General features: G+C 37.8%; 1 protein-coding gene across 1 annotated transcript in view; it reads left to right on the forward strand.

Moving 5' to 3' along the window:
* The first annotated feature begins 1,033 nt into the window (after positions 1-1,033).
* LOC101397172 (ATP-dependent translocase ABCB1-like) overlaps positions 1,034-23,879 on the forward strand; it is a 36,866-nt gene continuing 14,020 nt past the window's right edge. Inside the window, 4 exon segments of the mRNA XM_087434054.1 lie at positions 1,034-1,132; positions 16,893-17,071; positions 23,246-23,315; positions 23,318-23,422. Of these exon segments, the coding sequence (XP_087290180.1) occupies positions 1,034-1,132; positions 16,893-17,071; positions 23,246-23,315; positions 23,318-23,422 (453 nt within the window).

The following is a 23,879-nucleotide window of genomic DNA, read 5'->3' on the forward strand; positions in this document are numbered from 1 at the left end:
CCACCCCACTCCTACCTCCCCAAATAAAAGCCACTGCAGATGCTAGATTTGTAAGTGGAAGGTTTTGTTGAAGCAGGGTGGGGAAATCAGGCGTTTTTCCCTGCTCAGCAGCAATCGCACCTCTCCCTGCAACTCCACAGCACCACTTAAGGTAGTGCCATGGACCACGGATTAAAAATCACTACTCTAGTCTCTCTCCTACTGAAGTAATTCACTCAATGATATTTCTAACTGGTGGACATAAAAATGTGAATATCTGAGATTGCCTTCCTGGCAAAGAGAATGGAAAGGGCAGAGGCCTTAATGCAGAGGTGTGCCCTAATGCCTGGTATGTTTAAGGAATAACAATAGCCAATAGTACTGAAGCACAGTGAGTGAGAGGGCAGGTAGTAAAAGATGAGGTCAGAGAAGTACTAGAGGCCAGATCAACTAAGAAATTTGTCTTTTACTTTGAGTTAGAAGGAAAGAAGCTGCTACAAACTTTTGAGCAGAGGAATGGAATGATCTGATGTACATTTCAAAAGGATCACTCTGGCTGCTCTATTGAGAATAAACCAGAGGAGTCAGAGGTAGAGGCTTGAAGACAATTGCAAATCTCCAGGTTTAAAATGAGAAGATAATAGTGATGGTGCCGTAGGATTTCCTCATGGACCCTATGTAAATTATGGCACCAAGAATTCGATGATCACTGCAAAGTTTTGAGCATAAGCAACTAGAATGATAGAACTACCATTCTTGGAATGGGAGACTAAAGGAAGAAAAGTTTTGGAGGAAGAAATTAAGAGTTCAGGTTTGCACATGTTATATTTGAGGTGCTCATTATACATCCAAGTGTAGATGTCAAGTTGGCAGCTGGATGTGTGAGTCAAGAATTTAAGGTAGTGTTCCAGGTAGAAGTATACATTTGGTAAAGAGCAGCAAAAAGATAGTATTTAATGCCGTAAAATGGGATGAAACTTATAGAGTCACTGTAGATAGAGAACATGATTCAGGGCTGATCTCTCAAACAGTCCAACCTTTAGAGGTTGGGGAGATGAGGAAAAACTGGAGAATAAGGAGGAGGAAAGAGGAGGAAAACCAGAAGAGTGCTGAAGAGAGCAATCACATGTATCAAACACTGCTGAAAGGTCAGGTAAGATAAGGAAACTAACCACTGGATTTGCCAATGAGATATCACTGCTGCCTTTGACAAGAACAGTTCAGGGTTAGGTATTAGAGCTACATTTGAAAAGTTCAAGAGAGAATGGAGACAAAAAAAACACTGGAGGCACAGTGCTGTAATAAAAGAAGGGGTACTGAGAAATAGCTAGAAGTGAATGTGGGGTTAGAAAGGTTTGTTTTGTGTTTGAAGATGGGGAAAGCAACAACATGCCTGTACGCTGTGATATGTGGGAACATCTAGAAAAGAGAAAATTAATGTAAGGGGACAATTGCTAGAGAAAGACCTTAATAGAAAAGAGAGGATGGGATGTGGTGCACAAGTCAAAGGACTGACCTTTGGTATCAAAATGATTAGTTTGTCCCTACCAAGACGGGGGAAAGGCAGAGTATATGGAATCCTACATCTAGGAAGGGCAATTTAACGATCATATGCAGTCTCTTTAAGTCAGCAATTTTGTTTGTAGAAATTTTCCCCTTTAGGAAATAATCATGTTTAAGTACGAAGACTTAGCTCTAAGAATCTTGATGTTGGCATTGTACTTACAAGTGAAAAATTGAAGGCACTGTGAAAGACCACAGTTAAGCTACTGGACTTTTCAGGCCTAAGATCTATTTAACAAAAATTATTTAAAAACTTATATGTAAAATGTAAAGCTATGAAACTTTTAGAAAAAAAACCTTGGGCAAAATCTTTTGGATCTAGGCCTAGGCAAAGAGTTCTTAGACTTGACACTAAAAAGTCCAGTCTTTAAACAGAAAAATGTATAAATTATACTTCATCAAAATTAAAAAGTTTTGCTCTGTGAAAGCGACATGAAGAGGGTGAAAAGACAAGCTACAGACTGGAAAAAAATTATGTGCAAACCACATACCTGATGAAGAACTAGTATCTATAATGCAAAGTGAACCCTCAAAATGCAATGGTAAAAAAACCAATTAGAGAAGGGGCAAAAGATGTGAACGGATATCTCATCAAAGAGAACATACAGATGGCTGGTAAGCACATGAAAAGTTGTTAAGCATCATTAGTCATCAGTGAACAGCAAACTGAACTACAGTGAGATATCACTATACATCTATCAGAATGGCTAGCATAGAAAATAGTGAAATACCAAATGGTGACAAGATGCAGAGAAACCGGATCACTTGTGGATGGCTGATGGGAACGTAAAATGGTACAGCCACTCTGGAAAAGTTTTGCAGTTGTTTATAAAACTAAACATGCAGTTACCATATAATCCAATAGTTGTGTTCCTGGGCATTTATCTGAGAGAAAAGAAAATTGTGTTTACGTAAATCCTATATTCAAATGTTTGTAGCAGCTTTATTTGTAATAGCCCCAAACTGAACCCCAAATATCCTTCAGCAGGTGAATGGTTAAACAAACTGTGGTCTATCCATACTGTGGAATACTACCCAGTGATAAAAAGGAAAGAACTATGTATACACACAACAACCTGGATGAATCTCCAGAGAATTATACTGTGTGAAAAAAGCCAATCCCAAAAGGTTATGTACCGTATGATTCCATTTCTATAATATTCTTGAAATGACAAAATTATGGATGATGAAATTATAGATGAAAACAGATTAGTGATTTTCAGGGGTTAATTCTGGGGAGGGAAGGAGAGGCAAGGGGTGGAGAAAGAGGTGGCTGTGGCTATGAGATAGCAGCGAGGGTTCCTCGTGATGGAATTGTTTTGTATCATGACTGTAGTCACGTGAATCTACATAGGTGATAACATTGCTTAGAACTAACATACACACGAGTGCATGTAAAACTGGTAAATCTGAATCATGTTGATGGATTAATGTTAAATGTGAAATCCTGGTTGGGATATTGTTCTGTAGTTCTCACGATGTTACTGTTGGGGAACACTAGATGAAGCATATATGGAATCTCACTGTATTGTTTCTTACAACTGCATGTGAGTATATAATTATATAAAAATAAAAAGTTGAAAAAATATAAAGCACGTATAAATTATCTCAAAACAAAACAAAAACCTACATTGAGAATGGGACAAAGATGAAGGTCAAAATATCTGTAGTGGTCAAAAATGTTGCTTCTGTATATATTAGTTTGCAGAATACAAAATAGCCTATATTAGACAGCTTTTAACTTACAAAAGTAACAATTTCATATGTCTCAAACAAATACAGTTAGGCTTTGTTAAGAAATTAACAGCCTTTGGAAGAAAGGATGAATTAGTGATACTATCTATAGTTTATGTAATTGTAATAATGGAAATATCACCATTCTATTATTTTATGTTAGAGGAACAGTAGAAGAATATGGCTTGTCATATCCCTGAGAATAGTTTGGAGGTTGTATTTTCTTTCAACAGGCGTGGTCTCTTAAAAAACAGAAAACAAGGTGACGTCAGCATCCTGGCAGCGTGAACTCTTCCCTTAGACTCTCCCCCCTAAGATACATTGAAAAGGACCTTCATAAACCAATAGAGGACATTCATACAACACAAAAGACGTCTGAGAGACCCATGTGGCCATACATCTGAAGGTGGAGATGCTGGAACCTCTGGGAAGAAGTGGAAAGAGTTAAAGGGATCTCCTTTCCATCCCTGACAGTGATCCAGGGCACGGGACTGCACTTGCAGCTCTGAGAAAGTAGGGGAGAGGGGCAACTCTCTACAGGAAAGCTTTTGTTCTCCAAGTTCTCTGACAGCCTATGGGAAAATTCCATACAGAGAAGGCGGGGTGTCTTCATCAAGCCAGCACCCCAGGAGAGCAGTTAGCGAGGGAAGAGCGAGAACACTCCTGGGATTGTGCACATGAAAGAAAGCGCCCCTCCCCCCACCCAGCGTTCCAGCTCAGCAGGTCGGCTGAAGTGCCCTCACATATGCATATGTTAGAAAAGCAGCACCTGTGAGCAAGCGAGCACGAGAGCTGGCAATTGCAGACAGTGCTCTAAGCATAGATCCCAACTGACAGGCACAGACGCTAGGGATTGCAGTGGGCTCAGAATACACTGCTCCTGAGTCCACCCCCCTTCCAGTGGCGGCAGGTGGAATCTGTGACCAAATACTATCACTATGTGAAGGTACAAATCCACACCATCAAATGGTGTGAAGAAATATATTAATACTCCAGACCAGAAGGAAAATGGCAAGCACCCAGAAATCAATCTCGAAGGCACAGAAGTTTACAATTTAAATGACAGAGAATTCAAATTACTTCTCATAAAAAAAAGTGACAAGAAAATCGAAACCGACAGTTCAATGAAATCAGGAACAAATAAATAAGCAGAGGGAATTCTTCACAAAAGAGATTGAAACTATAAAGAAAAACCAATGAGAAATGTTGGAGATGAAAAACACAGTGGATGAGATAAGGAAGAATCTGGAATCCCTGATAACAGAGCTGATATGATGGGGGACAGAATTGGCAGCTTGGAAGACAGAAATATAGAAATGCTTCACATGGAGGAGGAGAGAGAACTAAGACTAAAAAGAAATGAAGAAATTCTCCGAGAAATATCCAACTCAATTAGGAAATGCAACATAAGGATTATAGGTATTCTAGAGGGAGAATAGAGAGAGAATGGAGCAGAAAGCTTTTTCAAAGAAATAGTAGCTGAGAACTCCCCAAACCTGGGGAAGGATCTGGAAATACAAGTAAAAGAAGCTAATAGAACTCCTAATCATGTCAATGTAAAAAGATCTTCTCCAAGGCGTATAGTAGTAAAACTGGCAAAAGTCAATGACAAAGAAAAAGTATTAAGGGCAGCAAAGCAGAAGAAAATAACCTACAAAGGAACCAGTTATCAGGCTTTCAGCAGATTTCTCAGCAGAAACATTACAGGTCAGGAGAGAGTGGAATGATATATTCAAAATTCTGAAAGACAAAACCTTTCAGCGAAGAATACTCTATACAGCAAAAATATCCTTCAGACATGATGGAGAAATAAAAACTTTCCCAGAGAAACAAAAACCAAGGGAGTTCGTCGCCACAAGACCCCCCCGCTAACAAGAAGTGATCAAGAAGCCCTTCATACCTGAAAAAATAAAAAAGAAAGGGCTTACAAACCCTTGAGCGAGGAGATAAAGAGGCAGACAAAATCAGGAAATGGCAGCTCTCTATTGGAACAGATTAGCAAACAATTATAACATTAAAGATAAAGGGAAGGAAAACATCAAAAATGATTATAATCTCATCATTTTAACCACAAACTCACAACACAAGATGCAATAAGTTCTGACAACAATAACTTAGAAGAGGAAGAGGAAAGAGATGGAATCGGCTTAGACTAAGGAAATAAGAGGCTATCAGAAAATGGACTATCTCATCTATGAGATTTTTTATATAAACCTCAGGGTAACCAGTAAACAATCAGAACAGAGACATAAATGATAAATAAAGAGAAAATTGGGAAAGCCATCATAGAGAACTACCAAATTGAGTTGGTAGTCTGAAATACATGGGACAAGAAACAAGGGAAATACAAAACAACTGGAAAACGAGTGTTACAATGGCAGCATTAAGCCCTCATATATCAATAATCACTCTAAATGTAAATGGATTGAATTCTCCAATCAGAAGACATACAGTGGCTGGATGGATTAAAAAACAAGACCCAACAATATGTTGCCTCCAGGAAACACATCTCAGCTCTGAAGACAAACACAGGCTCAGAGTGAAGGGTTGGAAGATTATACTCCAAGCTAATGGAAAACAAAAGAAAGCAGGTGTTGCCATACTTATATCATACAAAGTAGACTTCAAGATAAAACACGCAATGGGAGACAAAGAGGAGCAATATATAGTGGTAAAACGGGCACTCTACTAAGAAGACATAACAATTATAAATATATGTGCACCCACCACAGGAGCACCAAAGTACATAACACAACTATTAACAAACCTAAAAGGAAATATTAACAACAACAAAATAATAGTAGGGGACCTTAACACCCCACTTACATCAGTGGATAGATCATTCAGACAGAAAGTCAACAGGGAAATAGTGGAGTTAAATGAAAAACTAGATCAGATGGAGTTAATAGATATATATAGAACACTCCATCCAAAAACAGCAGAATACACATTCTTCTCAAGTGCACATTGGAACATTCTCAAGGATAGACCATATATTGGGAAACAAGGCAAGCCTCAAAACATTTAAGAAGATTGAAATCATATCCAACATCTTTTCCGACCATAATGCTATGAAACTTGAAATCAACTACAAGAAAAAAGCTGGGAAAGGGACAAATATGTGGAGACTAAAATATATTCAACTGAACAACCAAAAGATCATTGAGGAAATTAAAGGATAAATCAAAAAATATCTGGAGACAAATGAAAATGAAGATACAGCATACCAACTCATATGGGATGCAGCAAAAGCAGTCCTCAGAGGGAAATTCAAAGCAATACAGGCCCACCTTAACAAACAAGAAAAATCTCAAATAAGCAGTCTTAAACTACACTTAACAGAATTATAAAAGGAAGAACAAGCAAAGCACCAAGTCAGCAGAAGGAGGGAAATAATAAAAATAGGAGTGGAAATAAATGCAATTGAAACCAAAAAAAAAAACAGTAGAAAGGATCAATGGAACAAAGAGCTGGTTCTTTGAGATGATTAACAAAATTGACAAACCCTTAGCCAGACTCACTAAGAAAAAGAGAGAGGAGGCTCAAATAAATAAAATTAGAAGTGAAAGAGGAGAAATTACAACAGATACCACAGAAATACAAAGGATTATAATAGAATACTATGAAAAACTATATGCCAAGAAATTGGACAATCTAGAAGAAATGGATAAATTCTTAGACTCATATAGCCTCCCAGAACTGAATCGAGAAGAAATAGAGAATCTGAATAGACCAATCACAAGGAAAGAGTTTGAAACAGTAATCAAAAACCTCCTAGAAAACAAAAGTCCAGGAAAAGATGGCTTCTCTAGAGAATTCTACCAAACATTCAAAGAAGATTTAATACCTATCCTTCTCAAACTATTCCAAAAAGTTGAAGAAGACAGAACAACTCCTAACACATTTTACGAGGCCAACCTGACCCTGATCCCAAAGCCAGACAAGGACAACACAAAGATGGAAAATTACAGACCAGTATCGCTGATGAACATAGATATAAAAATCCTCAACAAAATATTGGCAAACCAAATACAGCAATCCATTAAAAGGATCACACACCATGATCGAGGGGATTTATACCAGGGATGCAGGGATGGTGCAACATCCACAAATCAATCGGTGTAATACACCACATTAATAAAATGAGGAATAAAAGCCACATTGTCATCTCAGTAGACTCAGAGAAAGCATTTGACAAGATCCAACATCCATTTATGATAAAAACTCACAATAAAATGGATATAGAAGGAAAGTACCTCAATATAATAAAGACCATATATGACAAACCCACAGCAAACATCATGCTCATCAGAGGAAAACTGCAAGTCATCCCTCTGAGAACAGGAACAAGACAAGGGTCCCCACTCTCACCACTCTTCTTCAACATAGTACTAGAGGTTTTGGCCAGAGCAATTAGGCAAGAAAAAGAAATAAAATGAATCCAAATGGGCAATGAAGAAGTGAAACTCTCACTGTTTGCAGACAACATGATTGTATATCTAGAAAACCCTAAAGAATCCATCGGAAACTATTAGAAATAATCAACAACTATAGCAAAGTTGCAGGGTACAAAATCAACGTACAAAAATCAGTTGCATTTGTATACTCTAATGATGAGTTAAGAGAAAGAGAACTCATGAATACAATCCCATTTACAATTGCAACAAAAGGAATAAAATATGTAGGAATAAATTTAACCAAGGAGGTGAAAGACCTATACAATGACAATTATAAGACATTGTTGAAAGAAATCGATGATGACATAAAGAAATGGAAAGATATTCCCTGCACATGAATTGGAAGAATAAATATAGTTAAAATGCCCATACTACCCAAAGCAGTCTACAGATTCAATGCAATCCCAATCAGAATCCCACTAACATTCTTCAAGAAACAAAACAAAGCATCCTAAAATTCATATTGGACAACACAAGATCCTGAATAGCTAAAGCAATGCTGAGAAAAAAGAACAAAGCTGGAGGCATCACAATCCCTGACTTGAAAATGTACTACAAAGCTATACTAGTGAAAACAGCATGGTACTGGCAGAAAAACAGACACACAGATCAGTGGAACAGAATAGAAAGCCCAGAAATAAAACCACACATCTATGGACAGCTAACCTTTGACAAAGGAGCTACAAACATACAATGGAGAAAGGAAAGTCTCTTCAATAAATGGTATTGGGAAAACTGGACAGTTACATGTAACAGAATGAAAGTAGACAATTGTCTTTCGCCATACACAAAAGTTAACTCAAAATGGATCAAAGATTTGAAGGTAAGACCTGAAACCATAAAACTCCTAGAAGAAAATATAGGCAGTACACTCTTCGACATCGGTCTTTGAAGGATATTTTCGAATACCATGTCTACCCAGGCAAGGGAAACAAAAGCAAAAATAAACAAGTGGGACTTCATCAGACTAAAGAGCTTCTGCTTTAGTAAAGGAAAGCAGGAACAAAATGAAAAGACAACCGACCAACGGGGAGAAAATATTTGCAAATCATATATTTGACAAGGGGTTAATCTCCTAAATATATAAACTCACACAACTGAATAACAAAGAAACAACCCAATCAAAAAAGGGACAGAGGATATGAACAGACATTTTTCCAGAGAAGATATACAGATGGCCAATAGGCACATGAAAAAATGTTCAACATCACTAATCATCAGGGAAATGCAAATCAAAACTACATTGAGATATCACCTTACACCTGTTAGAATAGCTATAATCACCAAGACAAAAAATAAAAAATGTTGGAAAGGATGTGGAGAAAAGGGATCCCCCATCCACCACTGGTGGGAATGCAAACTGTTGCAGCCACTGTAGAAAACAGTATGGAGATTTCTCAAAAAATAAATAATAGAAATACCATACGAACCAGCTATCCCACTACTGGGTACTTATCCAAAGAATTTGAAATCAACAATTCAAAGAGACTTATGCTCCCCTATGTTCCTTGCAGCATTCTTCACAGCAGCCAAGAAGTGGAAGCAACCCAAGTACCCATCAACTGATGATTGGATAAAGAAGATGTGGTATATATGTATATACAATGGAATACTACTCAGACATAAAAAAAAACAAAATCTTCCCATTCAAACAACATGACTAGACCAACATGAATAGAGGGTGTTATGTTAAGTGAAATAAACCAGACAGAGAAAGACAAACACCATATGATTTCAGTCATGTGGAAGATAAACGAATACATGGACAAAGAGAACAGATTAGTGGTTACCAGAGGAGAAGGGGTTCGGGGATGGGGATAAGGGGTAAAGGGACACATGGTGACTTACAAATTATAATATACAACTGAAATTTCACAATGTTATAAACTATCATGACCTCAATAAAAAAATAAAACAAAATGAAACAAAACACTTAATGAAGATTCTACTCTAGTCTTGCCTAAGCATATGCTTATAATTATGGAAGGTGATAGAAGGGAAGAACAGCCAGGTTTATTGAAGGATTAGGTACTTGATATATTAATAAATTGAAGTAGCATATTTGAAACTCGTAGTTCAAAAATATCTCTGATAATCTTCCTATTGTTGGCTGCCTCTGGTGTGGGTGATTGCTGTAGGGTGAGTTTTCAAGAGGAGCAGAGACGAATAGCTGAAGCATATTGGATGGGCCTCTTATCTTATGCAGACCTGTTTATTTAGGGATGGCCGTGACAACACTGCATCAGACCCAGCGCTATAAATCATTCTGGTGAGTGTGACGGGGCAGCCCTAGGAAGGTTACTTTGAGAAGTCAGGAAGGTCTAGGGCATTGTGGGTTATGGCTTTGGGTACCAAAGAAGATGAAGTACATGCAGCACAATATCTGCACATGGAACATAGTTACTAAATGTTCATTTGCCTTCACCCACCCGTCCCCACATCTATCATAGCTCCTTTTACTTTCACACACAGCAAAGGAAGCAATGCACTGTTAAAATCAAAACAAGTTTGAGCTTTTTCTGACAGTATGGAATAGACTGATATTACTTATCCAGATGAGTCCACAAATGCCTGTAAACTATTTATTCAAAAGTGTAATACTATTTAATCAGATTTTTATTATGAATTGCTTGTGTGTATAATCTTTAGTTCTATGGTTGACTACTTAGGCATCCCAGGTACAAATAGTAACCTTAGTCCTTGCCCTGCCAGTTGATCCAATTTTCATAATAGGGCCCTCTGGGATCCCAGTTCACATGTCAGTGGCTGGTTTCAGAGAGAGAGAGACTCACCCAGTGGCTGTTAATTCAGATTTTGAAGCTATGTGAACTGAGCCTTGAATCTTAGATATTTCCCTTACTAGCAAATTACTTAACCTCTTCATCCCTCCGTTTCCTCATATATAAAATGGGGAAAATAATACCTACTTTACTGTCTAATTAAGAATAAGTGAGATCCTATGTATATAAAGTACCCAGTACTGTTCCATCCACGGAATAAATGCTCAGGAATCAAACAGAAGGATCAAAGAGCATCCATAAAGCCTCCCTGTAGCTGAATGTATTGCTTTGCTTAGGAGCCACCAGCAAAGGGAACTGTCTGCTTCCCCTGGCATGTGAAACCTTCTTGAAGTCCCGTCAGAGCTCAGCGCTTGGTCCACTATGTTCTTCTGGCCTCCCACCTTGATACTTCTGAACCAGAGTACCATTAACGGTTGTGTGTTGAGCACACACGATATTTCCTCGATAGAATGCCTTTTTTTCTATTTTTCTTTACGGTTTTAGTATACACCTCTTTTTCTGAAATTTAAGATCTCCTGGAAGTCCCAGTTTTATTCATTTAGATGAGGATCCATAAGGTATTTCATGAGAAAATAAAACTTTTAATGTAATTTTTTACTTACCATCTCGGTCCAAAAAGAATTTGAAGTGGCTTACAGAGTGAATACATATACTAAAAAATAGAACATCATGTAAAGCCAAGTAAAAGATTTTCTTCTGCACATACGTGAACATACAAGCAGCATTTGTGTATATATTCATTTTTACTTTCAAAAGATACAGTTAACTTGTTAAACAGTTTTAAGTGGTCTAAAATTGCATTTTTAAACACATACTCTCTTCATTTACTGATAAAGAACTCTTGGCATATGCAAAAGTGTTGATTATAAGGGTATTCTCCAATATATATGTTTCCTTGAATAGCTTTATGGATATATTACAGTGTAGCTAATATTCTGGAAAGGTTGTAAGTCTAGTTGTCCTCATATCTGCTACACGGGTAGTGACATAGAATAGTTTCTTAAGGCTGAAACATATTTTATATCTCTGGTGATGATTTTTTCCTCATCATGTCAATTCTTAATTCTCTAAGATTGAATGAATATTTTGTGTAAGATCTATGGGGATATTTAATCATTTTAATTGGCAGGTTATACATTGTTTGGTAGAGCCATAAATAACAACAGGGGATTTGTGTAGGTGAGAATAATGGTTCCCTCTGGGGCAGATGAGGAGTTGGTAATAAGAGTCGGACACATGGCAGGAGCTTCTGTGGTTCTGGCAGTGTTCTGTTTCTTGACCTCAGTTGTGCTCACATGAGTGTTCTTTGTATAGTTATTCTTTAAACTGTACATGGGTGTTTGGAGTACACTTTTGTTGATATATTTCATATCCACAAAGATATCCTCCGAGAATAATTTGTGATGGCTAAGTACCTATCACAGTAAAGGAAAGCAATATCTATGTTCTGTCTCAATTTGTGCTGAGCTTTTGCTTTTTCTTTAAAATATGTCTGACTAATAAAATGAGATGTCTGCTTAATGACCAGGCGAACATCCCGTCGAATCCATACAGCCCTCCTCTCTTGGAGCTAACATTCTAGCAGGGGGAGGGGAAGGGTACTGACAACCACAGATCAACAAAAGATGTAATATACCAGCTGAGGTCAATATTATTTGGGGAAATGAAATACTCTGTTAGAGTCATAGGGGGTACTATTTAGAGAGGTTATTGAGAAAAGTCCTTTCTGAATAGTTAATGTTTGAGTAGACACAGAATGAGGTTTTGAACTTAGAATTCTTTTCCAGTTTTCCTCAGTAGAAAGGTGGACCAGAAAAAGATTATGTCCACCAGCATGGGGAGACAGAAAAAGTTTATGTGCTTCTGCCTAGTTTCTGAGCTGGGGGAGAGCATCTGTCCATAGAAATCAAAATCTCAGGCCTCCCCCTCAGGTGCAGTTAGAGTCTGAATTTATAATCCTCTGTGGACTAGGGAGCTCTCTCTCCCCAAACCTGACGATTTCACGTTATAAATGAATCCTACTCCAGTGATACCACTAGCGTATCTGGTAGAAGAAATGAAAAATGGCTGAGAATTAATGACTAAGCATCCAAATTAAGAAGTTAGAAAAAGAACAACAGTGTAAAGGAAATATAAGGAGGAATTAATGAAGGTAAGAGCAGAGACAACTGTAATAGAAAATAAAGGTAAAAAAGCAGAGGGTTGACAAAGCATAAAGGAAGTATTTGAAAAGACAAACAAACAAGTATTTTGTAAGTTTAGTCAGGAACAAAAGAAGAATGAATAAGGAAAAATTTCTACAGATAAAAAATATCTATTAAAAAAAAAACGACAGTTTTACAACAACAAATGTGTAAAACCCTGATGAAATAGACAATATCCTAGAAAAACATAGATTAAAACTCTCATTTAAGAAGAAGAAAACTTGAGGGGCCGGCCCGGTGGCACAAGCAGTTAAGTGCGTGCGCTCCGCTGCAGCGGCCAAGGGTTCGCCGGTTCGGATCCCAGGCGCGCACCGACACACCGCTTGTCAAGCCGTGCTGTGGCGGCATCCCATATAAAGTGGAGGAAGATGGGCATGGACGTTAGCCCAGGGCCAGTCTTCTTCAGCAAAAAAAAAAGGAAGAGGATTGGCAGATGTTAGCACAGGGCTGATATCCTCAAAAAAAAAAAAAAGATAAATAAAAAAGAAGAAGAAGAAAATTTGAGTACACTTATAATCATTAAAGGAGTTGAATCCACAGTTAAAGATCTCCATCCCCTTCCCCTACATACACATACACACATAAACAAGCAAAAACCACCATTCCAGATAATTTTACAGACAAGATCTACCAAAACTTCAAGAAAGAGATAACCCCATCTTACACAAATTGTTGCAGAGAATGAAAAAAAATGTATAGGAAATTGTGAGTTCATTTTATGAGGCTAGTGTAACTTTGATACCACAATCAGACATGTATATGAGAAAGGAAAATTATAGGACACTGTTGCCTAAAACATAGTTGCAGGAAGTCGAGATAAATTATTGGCTGAACAAAGCCATGTGAAAAGTATCAGGATTCAAAGTAAATCCTGAACATGTTGGCTTTATCTCATGAGTGCAAAGATGGTTTAACATTAGGATATCTATTAATATAATTAACCACGTTAATAGATTAAAAGAAAGAAACTTTTTCTTTTGATGGATGGGAAAAAGCATTAATTACGTGTGATTCATGACAAAAACTCTTAAAACTGGGAATAAGAAATGAGTTTCTTAACCTAATAAAGAATATATACCAAATTCCACAGGAAATTTCATGCTCAATGGTAAAACGTTAACAGCATTCCTTTTTAAAATAATAAGACAAGTATTTCTGCTAGCATCATTACTATTCGGTATTGTACTGGTACTAGATAATAAGAAAAAGGAAACAAATAAGAGTGAGAATAATAAAACAAAACAAAAAGAAAAGCTTTAAGAGTTGGAAAACAAGAAGCAAAGTTGTCATTGTTCACAGATGACAAGATTCTCTACGTGGAAATTCCAGTAGACTCTGCAGACTAATAATGTGCAGTAAGATCTCTGGGTAACCTGATCGTGATTCAGAAAAAATGACATTCCTGTGAACCAACAGTGAACAATTAGAAAGCATGTAGTATGTCTTCAGTTCTAAGATGCACATTTTTCTCTCACAATCCACGCTCTCTGAAATTGAGAAAAATCATACAGTCAGTGTCATCTTATAATTGCTGTGGGTCTGGATTGAAGTCGAGTTCTTCCAGGCAGGATTTGAGTTTGCTTCTGCCATTCACTGGGGGCACTACTAAGCTGAGACAAACTTACCTTAAGTTCTTTGTCCAGAAATTTTTGAACCACACTGATAATGTGAATTCATACTACAGACCTGCATGAGTACTGCCTTAAGGTTCAGATTCTCAGAGGAGGTGTTTTTTTCACGTCAACTTTTGCCAGGGTCGAGACAAGCAAGTTCTCCTGCTGTCACTTTCCATGTGGCACGTACTTATTATACTGAGGCTGTAGCCCTTTGGGTCCCAGCTGTATATGGAGTGTCCTATTAAACTGCCTTCGTAATGCTAAATAAAATAACAGAATAACAATACTTGTTACAATTAGTGACATCCTAAATTTGAGGAATGTGATAATATTTTTAATAGATATTATTAGTAGTAACAAAAAACTGTAATGATGTATTGGATGTAACCTGGGTAAGGAGAGAAAGGACGTTATGGGAGTCAAGTCCAATATTCCGAACTTAGATAAATCTGATCATTTAGTTCACTGAAAGTTTAAAGGAATTGGGATCATTTTTTTAATGTGATGATTAATGAAGATTGATAAATGATAAATGAAGATGGTGATCAATTTTTTATTGTAAGAATAAGCAAATGGGCTTACACAGCTGTATTCAAAGACTGATTTTATGTTTGGAATCATTACTTCAGAAGATAGTGGTTACTGGAATGTATCTTTGTAGGGACGTGCTCCCTTGGAGAGTTGGAAATTAGATTTGCCTAGAGATGAAGAGTAGATTTAAGACTACAACCTAATGACCTAAGGTTCTCTCCAGTTTGGCTGTTTCTTGCAAGTTTTCTCATTCAACAAACGTAGCCAGCTTCTACCACAAGCCAAGCACTGGGCTAGGCTCTGGATTTTCAATAGTGAATTGGAAGTAGAGGATGTCTGCTCTCGTGTGAGCCTCAGTGAAAATAGTAAGGTAGAAAAAAGGGAAAGGAAGGGAGGAAAGTAGGAAGGCAGACAAGAAAGAAATCATCAAAGAAATGAATTAAATTACAGATTTTTAAAATGTGCCATGAAAGAATCAAAGAGTGTGCTGATGAGGGTGAGGAGAGCAAATTTACTGTAAATATGGTGGTCAGGGAAGCATCTTTGAGGTTTCATCTAGGCTGAGCCCTGAGGGATGAGGAAAACCCTGCTGTAGTGGGAGTAGGGATAGAAGAGTCTGCCAGATTTCCTGAGGTGGCAAAGACTTTGATATGTTCTAGGAACTATTCTAACGCTTGTGTGACTGGAGCTCAGTTGAGTGAGGGGAGACTGAGGTGAAGAGAGGCTGTTGAAGGTGGGTGGGGCCAGAACTTGAGGATTTGCAGGCCATGGTGAGGAGTTAGGATTTTATTCGAAGGGCACAGGGAAGCAGTTGAGGATCCTAAAGAAGGGAATGACTATCCATGTTATGTTTTAAGAGAATTTCTCTGTCTGTAAGTGTCTGGTGAATGGACGAGAGCAGTCAGAGTGGAAGCAGGGAGAACGTTGCAAAGGCTGTTGTGATGGTCCAGGAGGAAGGGCTTGTGGTGGCCTGATCAGGACCTCAGGCGGGAGACGGGTGACAAGTACATAGATACGGGATGTTTTGGAAGTAGAATTGATAAAACTATCTTAGACCAAATATAATCCTTCAGTTTTCTTTCTCGTTCTACCTCTTCCCTCCTCTGCTTCCACCAACACAAGTAACTAAGGTCTTAGTCTTTCTTTTCAAGTTAGTGGCTGCAGGAGGAAGCTGGCTGTGTTGGAATGGAAATTTAAGCAGAATCTAAAATGAATTTAATTCAGTAGTATACAATAGTTTTCTTCTCCTGTTTTAAAAACATTTTCTCCTTTCTGTCTTACAAATGTTTACCTATTAGTATTGATTTCTGTTTAACTAAAATTATTCCTTGCTCTTGTAAGTGGCTATTTGCATCACTGATAAATATTTTCATGATATTTAAGAAGAAGAATCTTTTCTAAATATCAATGTTTTGTTTTGTAACTTTAGGCCATTTTAGGAACTTCTGCTTTACTTACCATTTTCATACTAATGCTTTTAATGAATGGATGATTTTAATATCGAGTTTTTTATTGTGATATTTTTATTGAAATGCTAATCAAAAAGCCTGTGTAAAAGGAGAATTGTTTATGTCTCCTCCCTCCTTACCCCCTTGTCTTCATTTATGTTTTCTGGTATCTAAATGATTTTCTTCCTTACTGTTGATTTTTCCTGTGCAAATGTTTCCTGGCTACATGGAACAACAACCTGTCAGTGAAATGATTTCTGAATTAGCCTCGGTAAGCAAGAACTGAAATAAAGGAGATAACACGGTGTGAGTCTCAAGCATTCAAGTTCCTTAAATGTAATCATGTATAATTTATGTCTAGTAGTAACTTTCACCTCAGATCAACTCATAAAGTGGGAGATATATTATATATCTATGTATATATCAACCATTGAAACACGTTTCTCAAAAACAATTTTTTTGTTCAAAGATTATAAATGGCAAGTTGGAGGACATTTTTGTGGGGAGAAACTCTAATAATATGTTAGTATTTTGTCACTATAAGGACAGTTTCAAGTGACGTCAGCATCATGGCGGAGTGAGCTTTCCCGTGAACTCTTCCCCCGACAAGATACAACAAAAGCAACAGTCACAGACCAACAACGGAATCCCAGACAGTGAAAACCTAGAGTGGAGAGAGCCACACTGCCGCACATCTGAGAGCGGAACATGCTGGGCCCCCGGAGGAAGTGGGGAGAGGTAAGGAGAACTCCGCTCCCTCCCCATCAGATCAGCGATCCCGGTCCGCACGGCTCCCAGAGAGGGGGGAGGGGCGGCCCTCGGCGGGGAAACCGTGGCTCTTCGGACTCTCTCAGCCAGTGGGAAACTCCCGCACAGAGGACTCAGAGGAGCCACAGGGCTACCATCAACATCTGAGCACCCCAGAGATCGGATAAAGAGGGGCAAACGAGAAGCCTCCCACGTCAGGGACCCAGAGGGCAAAAGAGAGAGCTCCCCCGTCCCCGCAACCCGGACTCTGCAGCTCAACCGACCAGACCAGACCTAGCGATCCGAGGCAGACCTGATCAAACAACTGGACCTGTGGATCGCAGCGGGGGAAAAAAAAAAAAAACAACTGCGGATCGCAGCAGAAAAACCGGGGCAGAGCGCAGGGGGCTTAGACTACACAGCCCTTTACCACCAGACAGTGGTGGCAGGTGGAAATTGCAACCAGAGACTTCCAGGATGAGGAAAAACAAAACCAACACAGGAACCACAATGCAAAAATATATGAAATCACCAGACCAGAAACAAAATGACAAGCACCCAGAAATCAACCCCGAAGACACAGAAATCCATAAACTAAATGACAGAGATTTCAAAATAGCTATCATAAAAACACTCAACAAAATACGAGACAACATAGACAAGCAATTCAATGAGATTAGGAGTTTCTTCACAAAAGAGATTGAAATCATAAAGAAAAACCAATCAGTGCTGATGGAGATGAAGAACACAATGGAGGGAATAAAGGAGAATCTGGAATCTTTAAAGAACAGAGCTGACAATATGGAGGAAAGAATTAGTACTTTAGAGGATAGGAATACAGATATACTCCAGATGGAAGAGGAGAGAGAACTAAGACTAAAAATAAATGAAGAAAGACTCCGAGAAATATCTGACTCTATTAGAAAATGTAACATAAGAATTATAGGTATTCCTGAGGGAGAGGAGAGGGAAAGAGGAACAGAGAGCCTATTCAAGGAAATAATAGCTGAGAATTTCCCAAATCTGGGGAAGGAGCAGGAAATACCAGTAAGCGAAGCCAACAGGACACCTATATATATTAACAGACAAAGGACTTCACCACGACACCTAGTGGTAAGGCTAGCCAGGGTCAACGACAAAGAAACAATATTAAGGGCAGCTAGACAAAAACAAAAAATAACGTACAAAGGAACTCCCATCAGGCTCTCAGCGAATTTCTCAACAGAAACTTTTCAGGCTAGAAGAGACTGGAATGATATATTCAAAATGCTGAAAGACAAAAACTTTCAGCCAAGAATACTCTATCCAGCAAAAATATCCTTCAAATATGATGGAGAAATAGTAACTCTCCCAGATAAACAAAAGCTAAGGGAGTTCATGGCCACGAGACCCCCACTACAAGAAATACTCAAGAAGGCCCTCAGGCCAGAAAAAAAGAAGAGAAAGGGAACACAAAGCTTGGAGGAAGGAGAAAAGTAGGTAGACAAAATCAGAGAAATAGTAGATCTTTACTGGAATAGGTTAGCAACCACTTAAATACTAAACTCAAAGATCAAAGGAAGAAATTCACCAAAAATAAATTTAACCTCATCACTGTAAACACACAGCCACAACACAAGATAGAATAAGGTATAACAAGAACAACTTAGAAGGGGAAGAGGAAAGTGACTGAATTGACTTAGTATAAGGAAATAGGAGGCTATCAGATAATGGACTATCTCATACACAAGATTTTTTGCCCAAACCTCAAGGTAACCACTAAACAAATAATCAAAGCAAAACCACATATGATAAACAAAGAGAAAACTAGAAGAATCATAAGACAGAACAACCAAACTGAATTGGCAGTCCAAAACAAATGGGACAAGAAACAAAGGAAATGCAAAAGAACCAGAAAATAAGTGACAAAACAGCAACATTAAGACCTCATATATCAATAATTACCTTAAATGTAAATGGATTGAACTCTCCAATCAAAAGATACAGAGTGGGAGGATGGATTAAAAAGCAAGACCCAACAATATGCTGCCTTCAGGAAACACATCTTAGCACTAAAGACAAGCACAGGCTCAGAGTGAAAGGATGGAAGACAATACTCCAAGCTAATGGCAAACAAAAGAAAGCAGGTGTTGCCATACTCATATCAGACAAAGTAGACTTCAAGATAAAACAGGTTAAGAAAGACAAAGAAGGGAAATACATAATGATAAAAGGGACACTACATCAAGAAGACATATCACTTATAAATATATATGTACCCAACATAGGAGCACCAATGTACATAAAGCAACTATTAACAAACCTAAAAGGAGAAATCAACAACAACACAATAATAGTAGGGGATCTTAACACCCCACTTACAGCAATGGATAGATCATCCAGACAAAAAGTTAATAAAGAAATATTAGACTTAAATGAAAAACTGGACGAGATGGACCTAGTAGACATATACAGAGCACTCCATCCAAAAACAGCTGACTACACATTCTTCTCAAGCGCGCATGGAACATTCTCTAGGATAGACCATATGTTGGGAAACAAAGCAAGCCTCAATAAATTTAAGATTGAAATCATAACAAGCATCTTTTCAGACCATAAGGCTATGAAACTGGAAATGAACCATGAAAAAAAAACTGGGAAAGTGACAAAAATGTGGAGATTAAACAACATGCTACTGAACAACCAATGGATCATTGATGAAATTAAAGGAGGACAGTCTCAATTTGGTCTTCAGGGGACATGGTGCTCATGTAAATTTCATTTGGCTTGCTTTTGTAACTGGTAAAGTAGCTGGTTAAAAAAAAGTCATGAAGGCAAGAAAGAATGCATGCTCATAGCTGAGCAGAGTTTGAAATCAGCTGTACATTTAATGGAACAAATCTTCCAAAGAAAATGAATATAATATTTATATAGTCATGTTTTTATGGATTAAAGACCTCAGAATATGAATTCTATGTGGAAGTAAGTTCTTTCATTTCAACAATTATGAACTCCTTCTTTCTGCAAGGCAGTGTTCCAAGGTTCCACAGGGAGCTCTGATTAAGAGGATGAAGACAGATTTAAGGCTCAATTATAATCTGTCCTATTTCTCTAATAATTTTACCTTGATTCTATATTTGCAAAGATCCTTCTTTTTCTTTGAATCTGGGCCCCATCAGCTTATCTCCACATGTCTCTTCTTAAGCAAGAGTCTTCTCTAGTTCCTTCCAAATGAAGGTGAAGTTACAGACACCATCTCCTTTAACTTTAACATTAGAAATTAACTGCTCTCCGAGGGTTTAAAACGTACTTGAGTTATCATCTGGGAGTCAGCTTGAAGTCATGAGAGCTGGAGAGAGAAAATCTGTCAGTGGTCTTCGGCGTTGTTTTCGTTTTTCGTTTGCTTCCTTGCTTTTGCCCTCTTTTGTGTAATTCCTTGTATTTGCTCTAAGTATTAATGGGTGTTCTCCAAGTTTGGCTAATATAGTGCAGACTTTTGTGCTGTGTACGGGTTACAGGGTTATAGATGTGCTGAGATCTTGATTTGCTCAGCCCACGAGGCAGCTAGAAGGCCTTGGGTAGCCCGAGCCCCTTTCTCCAGCAGTGAGCAGCCATGACATGACCAATGTTGGGAAGCATTGAGAGAGGGAAAGGGATGTAGGCAATGTGTAGAAAGGATAAGGAAGGGAACGTGGATAAGTAATGATGGATTAATATACATTTTTAAGCCAAATAATTTTTGCAGGTCAGTGATTTTATTTTATTTTATTTTTTTCTGTGGAAATTTTATTTAGCAGTCAGAATTCCCTTCACATTCATTACTGTTGAACAACAAGATCTCTCATCTTCCTGCTCGTCCTACTTTAAGTGAAGTCATAACCAATTTTAGGCACAAAGGTTTTAGTTTTCTCTCAAAGTCAAGTTTTAACTACCCAAGGTTACTGCAACAGCAAGTACATTTTGTTGAAGGATGTGTTGAATAGTTTTCACTCTCTGTTAGCACAAATTATTATACTTTTCTTAAAAAAAGTTAGACATTTTTGGTTTTAAAATTGGTTTCTATCATAGAATGACAGTAAGATGTACATCTTTAAGTTCAATACTAGAAAGTCCAAAGCTGTCTTCTATCTGCGTGGTGTTTCATCAGACCAGGGCCATCGTGCACAAGGCGTGGGGCCCTTGCGTGTTAGCTTTCTTTGGTACAGTGTACATAACCACGCTGAGGACTTCTGTCACCACAGCACCCTTTCTGCTAGCAGAGGTGCCAGGCAGCTTTTGCAATGGCCAGGACTAAGGCTGTTGTAGTTGTTTTTCATATTATGCATGATATTGTGACACAATAATCATGATAGAACAACTGTCCCGCAAAAATAAAACAAAAAACCATATTTTACTTCATTTGATTATCATACAAAAATATGCCCATTTTCTATTTTAAAATAGTATTAATAGTACCTAATCTTTTTTAAACTTGTAAATTAACAAAAAAAAATTACTAAAGTGTGTGAGGAAAGAAAATTATAGAGAAATGAATGCTCAACCCCAAAAAACATTAACAAATTTAGAACAATTTGTAATAATAAAAAAGCAGCTTAATGAAAAAGGGAGAATTATTATCACACTTTCAATGGGAGGATATGCTGTGGTGTTCTAAGGGGATTGGGACTGGTTTCCAATCAAGGACGAGAAACTTTAATGGCAACAATCTCAAAAAAGCCCTCATTTTCTGGGCAATAAGTTGGCAAAAACATTGGGTTTATCCACAAGATGAATTTCCTAAGACACTGTATAGGAACTTCTCTCCCTTTAAATCTGGAGATGTTATCAAACAATTTTTAAAAGGCAAATAATTCAAATAGAAACAATTATGCATTACACATAAAGGTAAAACACAGTTTTGAAAATATTTTACAAAAGGAAATAAGCTAGATACTTTACTATAAAAAATTTTAAAAGCTTAAGATAGCAATTTAAGAAACTCCAATAACAGCAAATTGGAAAGTATCCAGCTTTTAAACAGGGAACGGGCTTTATGTGGGAATGAGGGGTGTAAGGGAGACGGCTTTGGCTAGGCTCCTGTCACACAATGTGAAAACAAGGGAGTTGCAGACCAAGAATATACCTTAGTTTGCTTCTCAGTCTCCTCTTAATATTGCTGTCAAAAGTCAGGATACAGGGCAGCTGCCTTGCTCCTTATTAAAATGGCAATATTTTGAGAGAAGTTATGTCTTTATTTCTCCTATTCTCTATTCCTAAGTATTAAGAATGTTGAGGGATGGGCCGGCCCTGTGGCTTGGCGGTTAAGTGCGCGCGCTGCGATGCTGGCAGCCCGGGTTCGGATCCCGGGTGCGCATCGAGGCACCACTTCTCCGTTCATCCTGAGGCCGGGTCCCACATACAGCGACTAGAAGGATGTGCAGCTACGACACACAACTATCCACTGGGGCTTTGGGGGGAAAAAATAAAATAAATAAAATCTTAAAAAAAAAAAAAAAAAAAAAAAAGAATGTTGAGGGAGGAGGGACTTCTGTGCAGGTGTGCAGGTCAGTGATTTTAAAAACAAACTTTTTGGGGAATAAGATAAACTATACAGTTTATTTAAATGTCAAAAGTATTATATAGCAATTCAAAGCTCTCAAAATGCTCTCACACGTGTATCCTTTCAGTCAGTCCTTCCAGCAGTCCCAGGGGGTGCAGGATGGAGAGCACACTATCTCCAAAGTTTCCCTAACTTGCAGAGATTTAGAGGACTTACTCATGTTGAGCACTTTCTGGTATTATAAGTGCTTCTTTTATTAATAAATTTAGAAGGCATGCAGATTTTAAAGAGAAAACACAAATATTTTCATAGCTTCTAATTGTGTCTTGTGTATGAAACAGTGCAAGTTCTGGAAGTTTGCTAAATATGACTTCACTTATTTCACTATTGCTAAGGCCAGAGAAGGAGCTTTTAGAAGACTCTCTCCCCAATTACTTAATATCTATAAGCCTCAGTTTCCTCTTCTGCAAGAAGGATTAAAATCGTACTAACATCATAGGGTCAATGTATGGACAAAAGGAGAAAATACATGTAAAACGCCTACCACAGGGCTGGGCACTTTCTAAGTACTCAATAACCATCATGGTATATTGACCCATTTCATAAGATTTGTGAGTATATATGATGATTTTTGTTATTTCTCCTAGGTACAACAAAAATTTAGAAGAAGCTAAAAGAATTGGGATAAAGAAAGCTATTACAGCTAACACTTCTGTGCTCTCTATGCTGCTTTCCTGTTGATGTATGCATCATATACTCTGACATTCTGGTATGGGACCTCCTTGGTCCTCTCAGGAGAATATTCTATTGGGCAAGTACTCACTGTAAGTAATGCTATATTAAGAAATGAACCATTGTTAAAAATGCCAGTGAAATTGAGTGGTGTTGGCTTGACTGTAGGTGAATATATGTTGAAGAACTATTGAATAATAGAAAGAGACACACTACTAGGTTTAAAAGTGGAAAGGAAATTAGAGATATTCAACAGCCACTTTTGTCTTTTTTTAATCTCTTGCACAGTTTACCCTGTGGCCTAAATAATATTGACATCACCAGTCTCTATAGCATGAACTTTGGTTTCTGAGATTATTTCTTTGTGCCAGACTCTATGCTAAGCACTTTACTTTCAGTTTCTGATTTACTGTTTACAACAGCAAATGGCAAAATACCAGTTTAACTTCTTTTCAAATTCTTCTGAGTAACAGGTAATCTACCTCGTAAATTTATACGAGTATAAATTGTTACTTTCCTAGAAGAATATTCCATTAGAGGTTCTTTGCC

This window comes from Ceratotherium simum, chromosome 1, assembly GCF_057802395.1.
Source record: "Ceratotherium simum simum isolate JZ-2026a chromosome 1, ASM5780239v1, whole genome shotgun sequence".
NCBI lineage: Eukaryota > Metazoa > Chordata > Mammalia > Perissodactyla > Rhinocerotidae > Ceratotherium > Ceratotherium simum.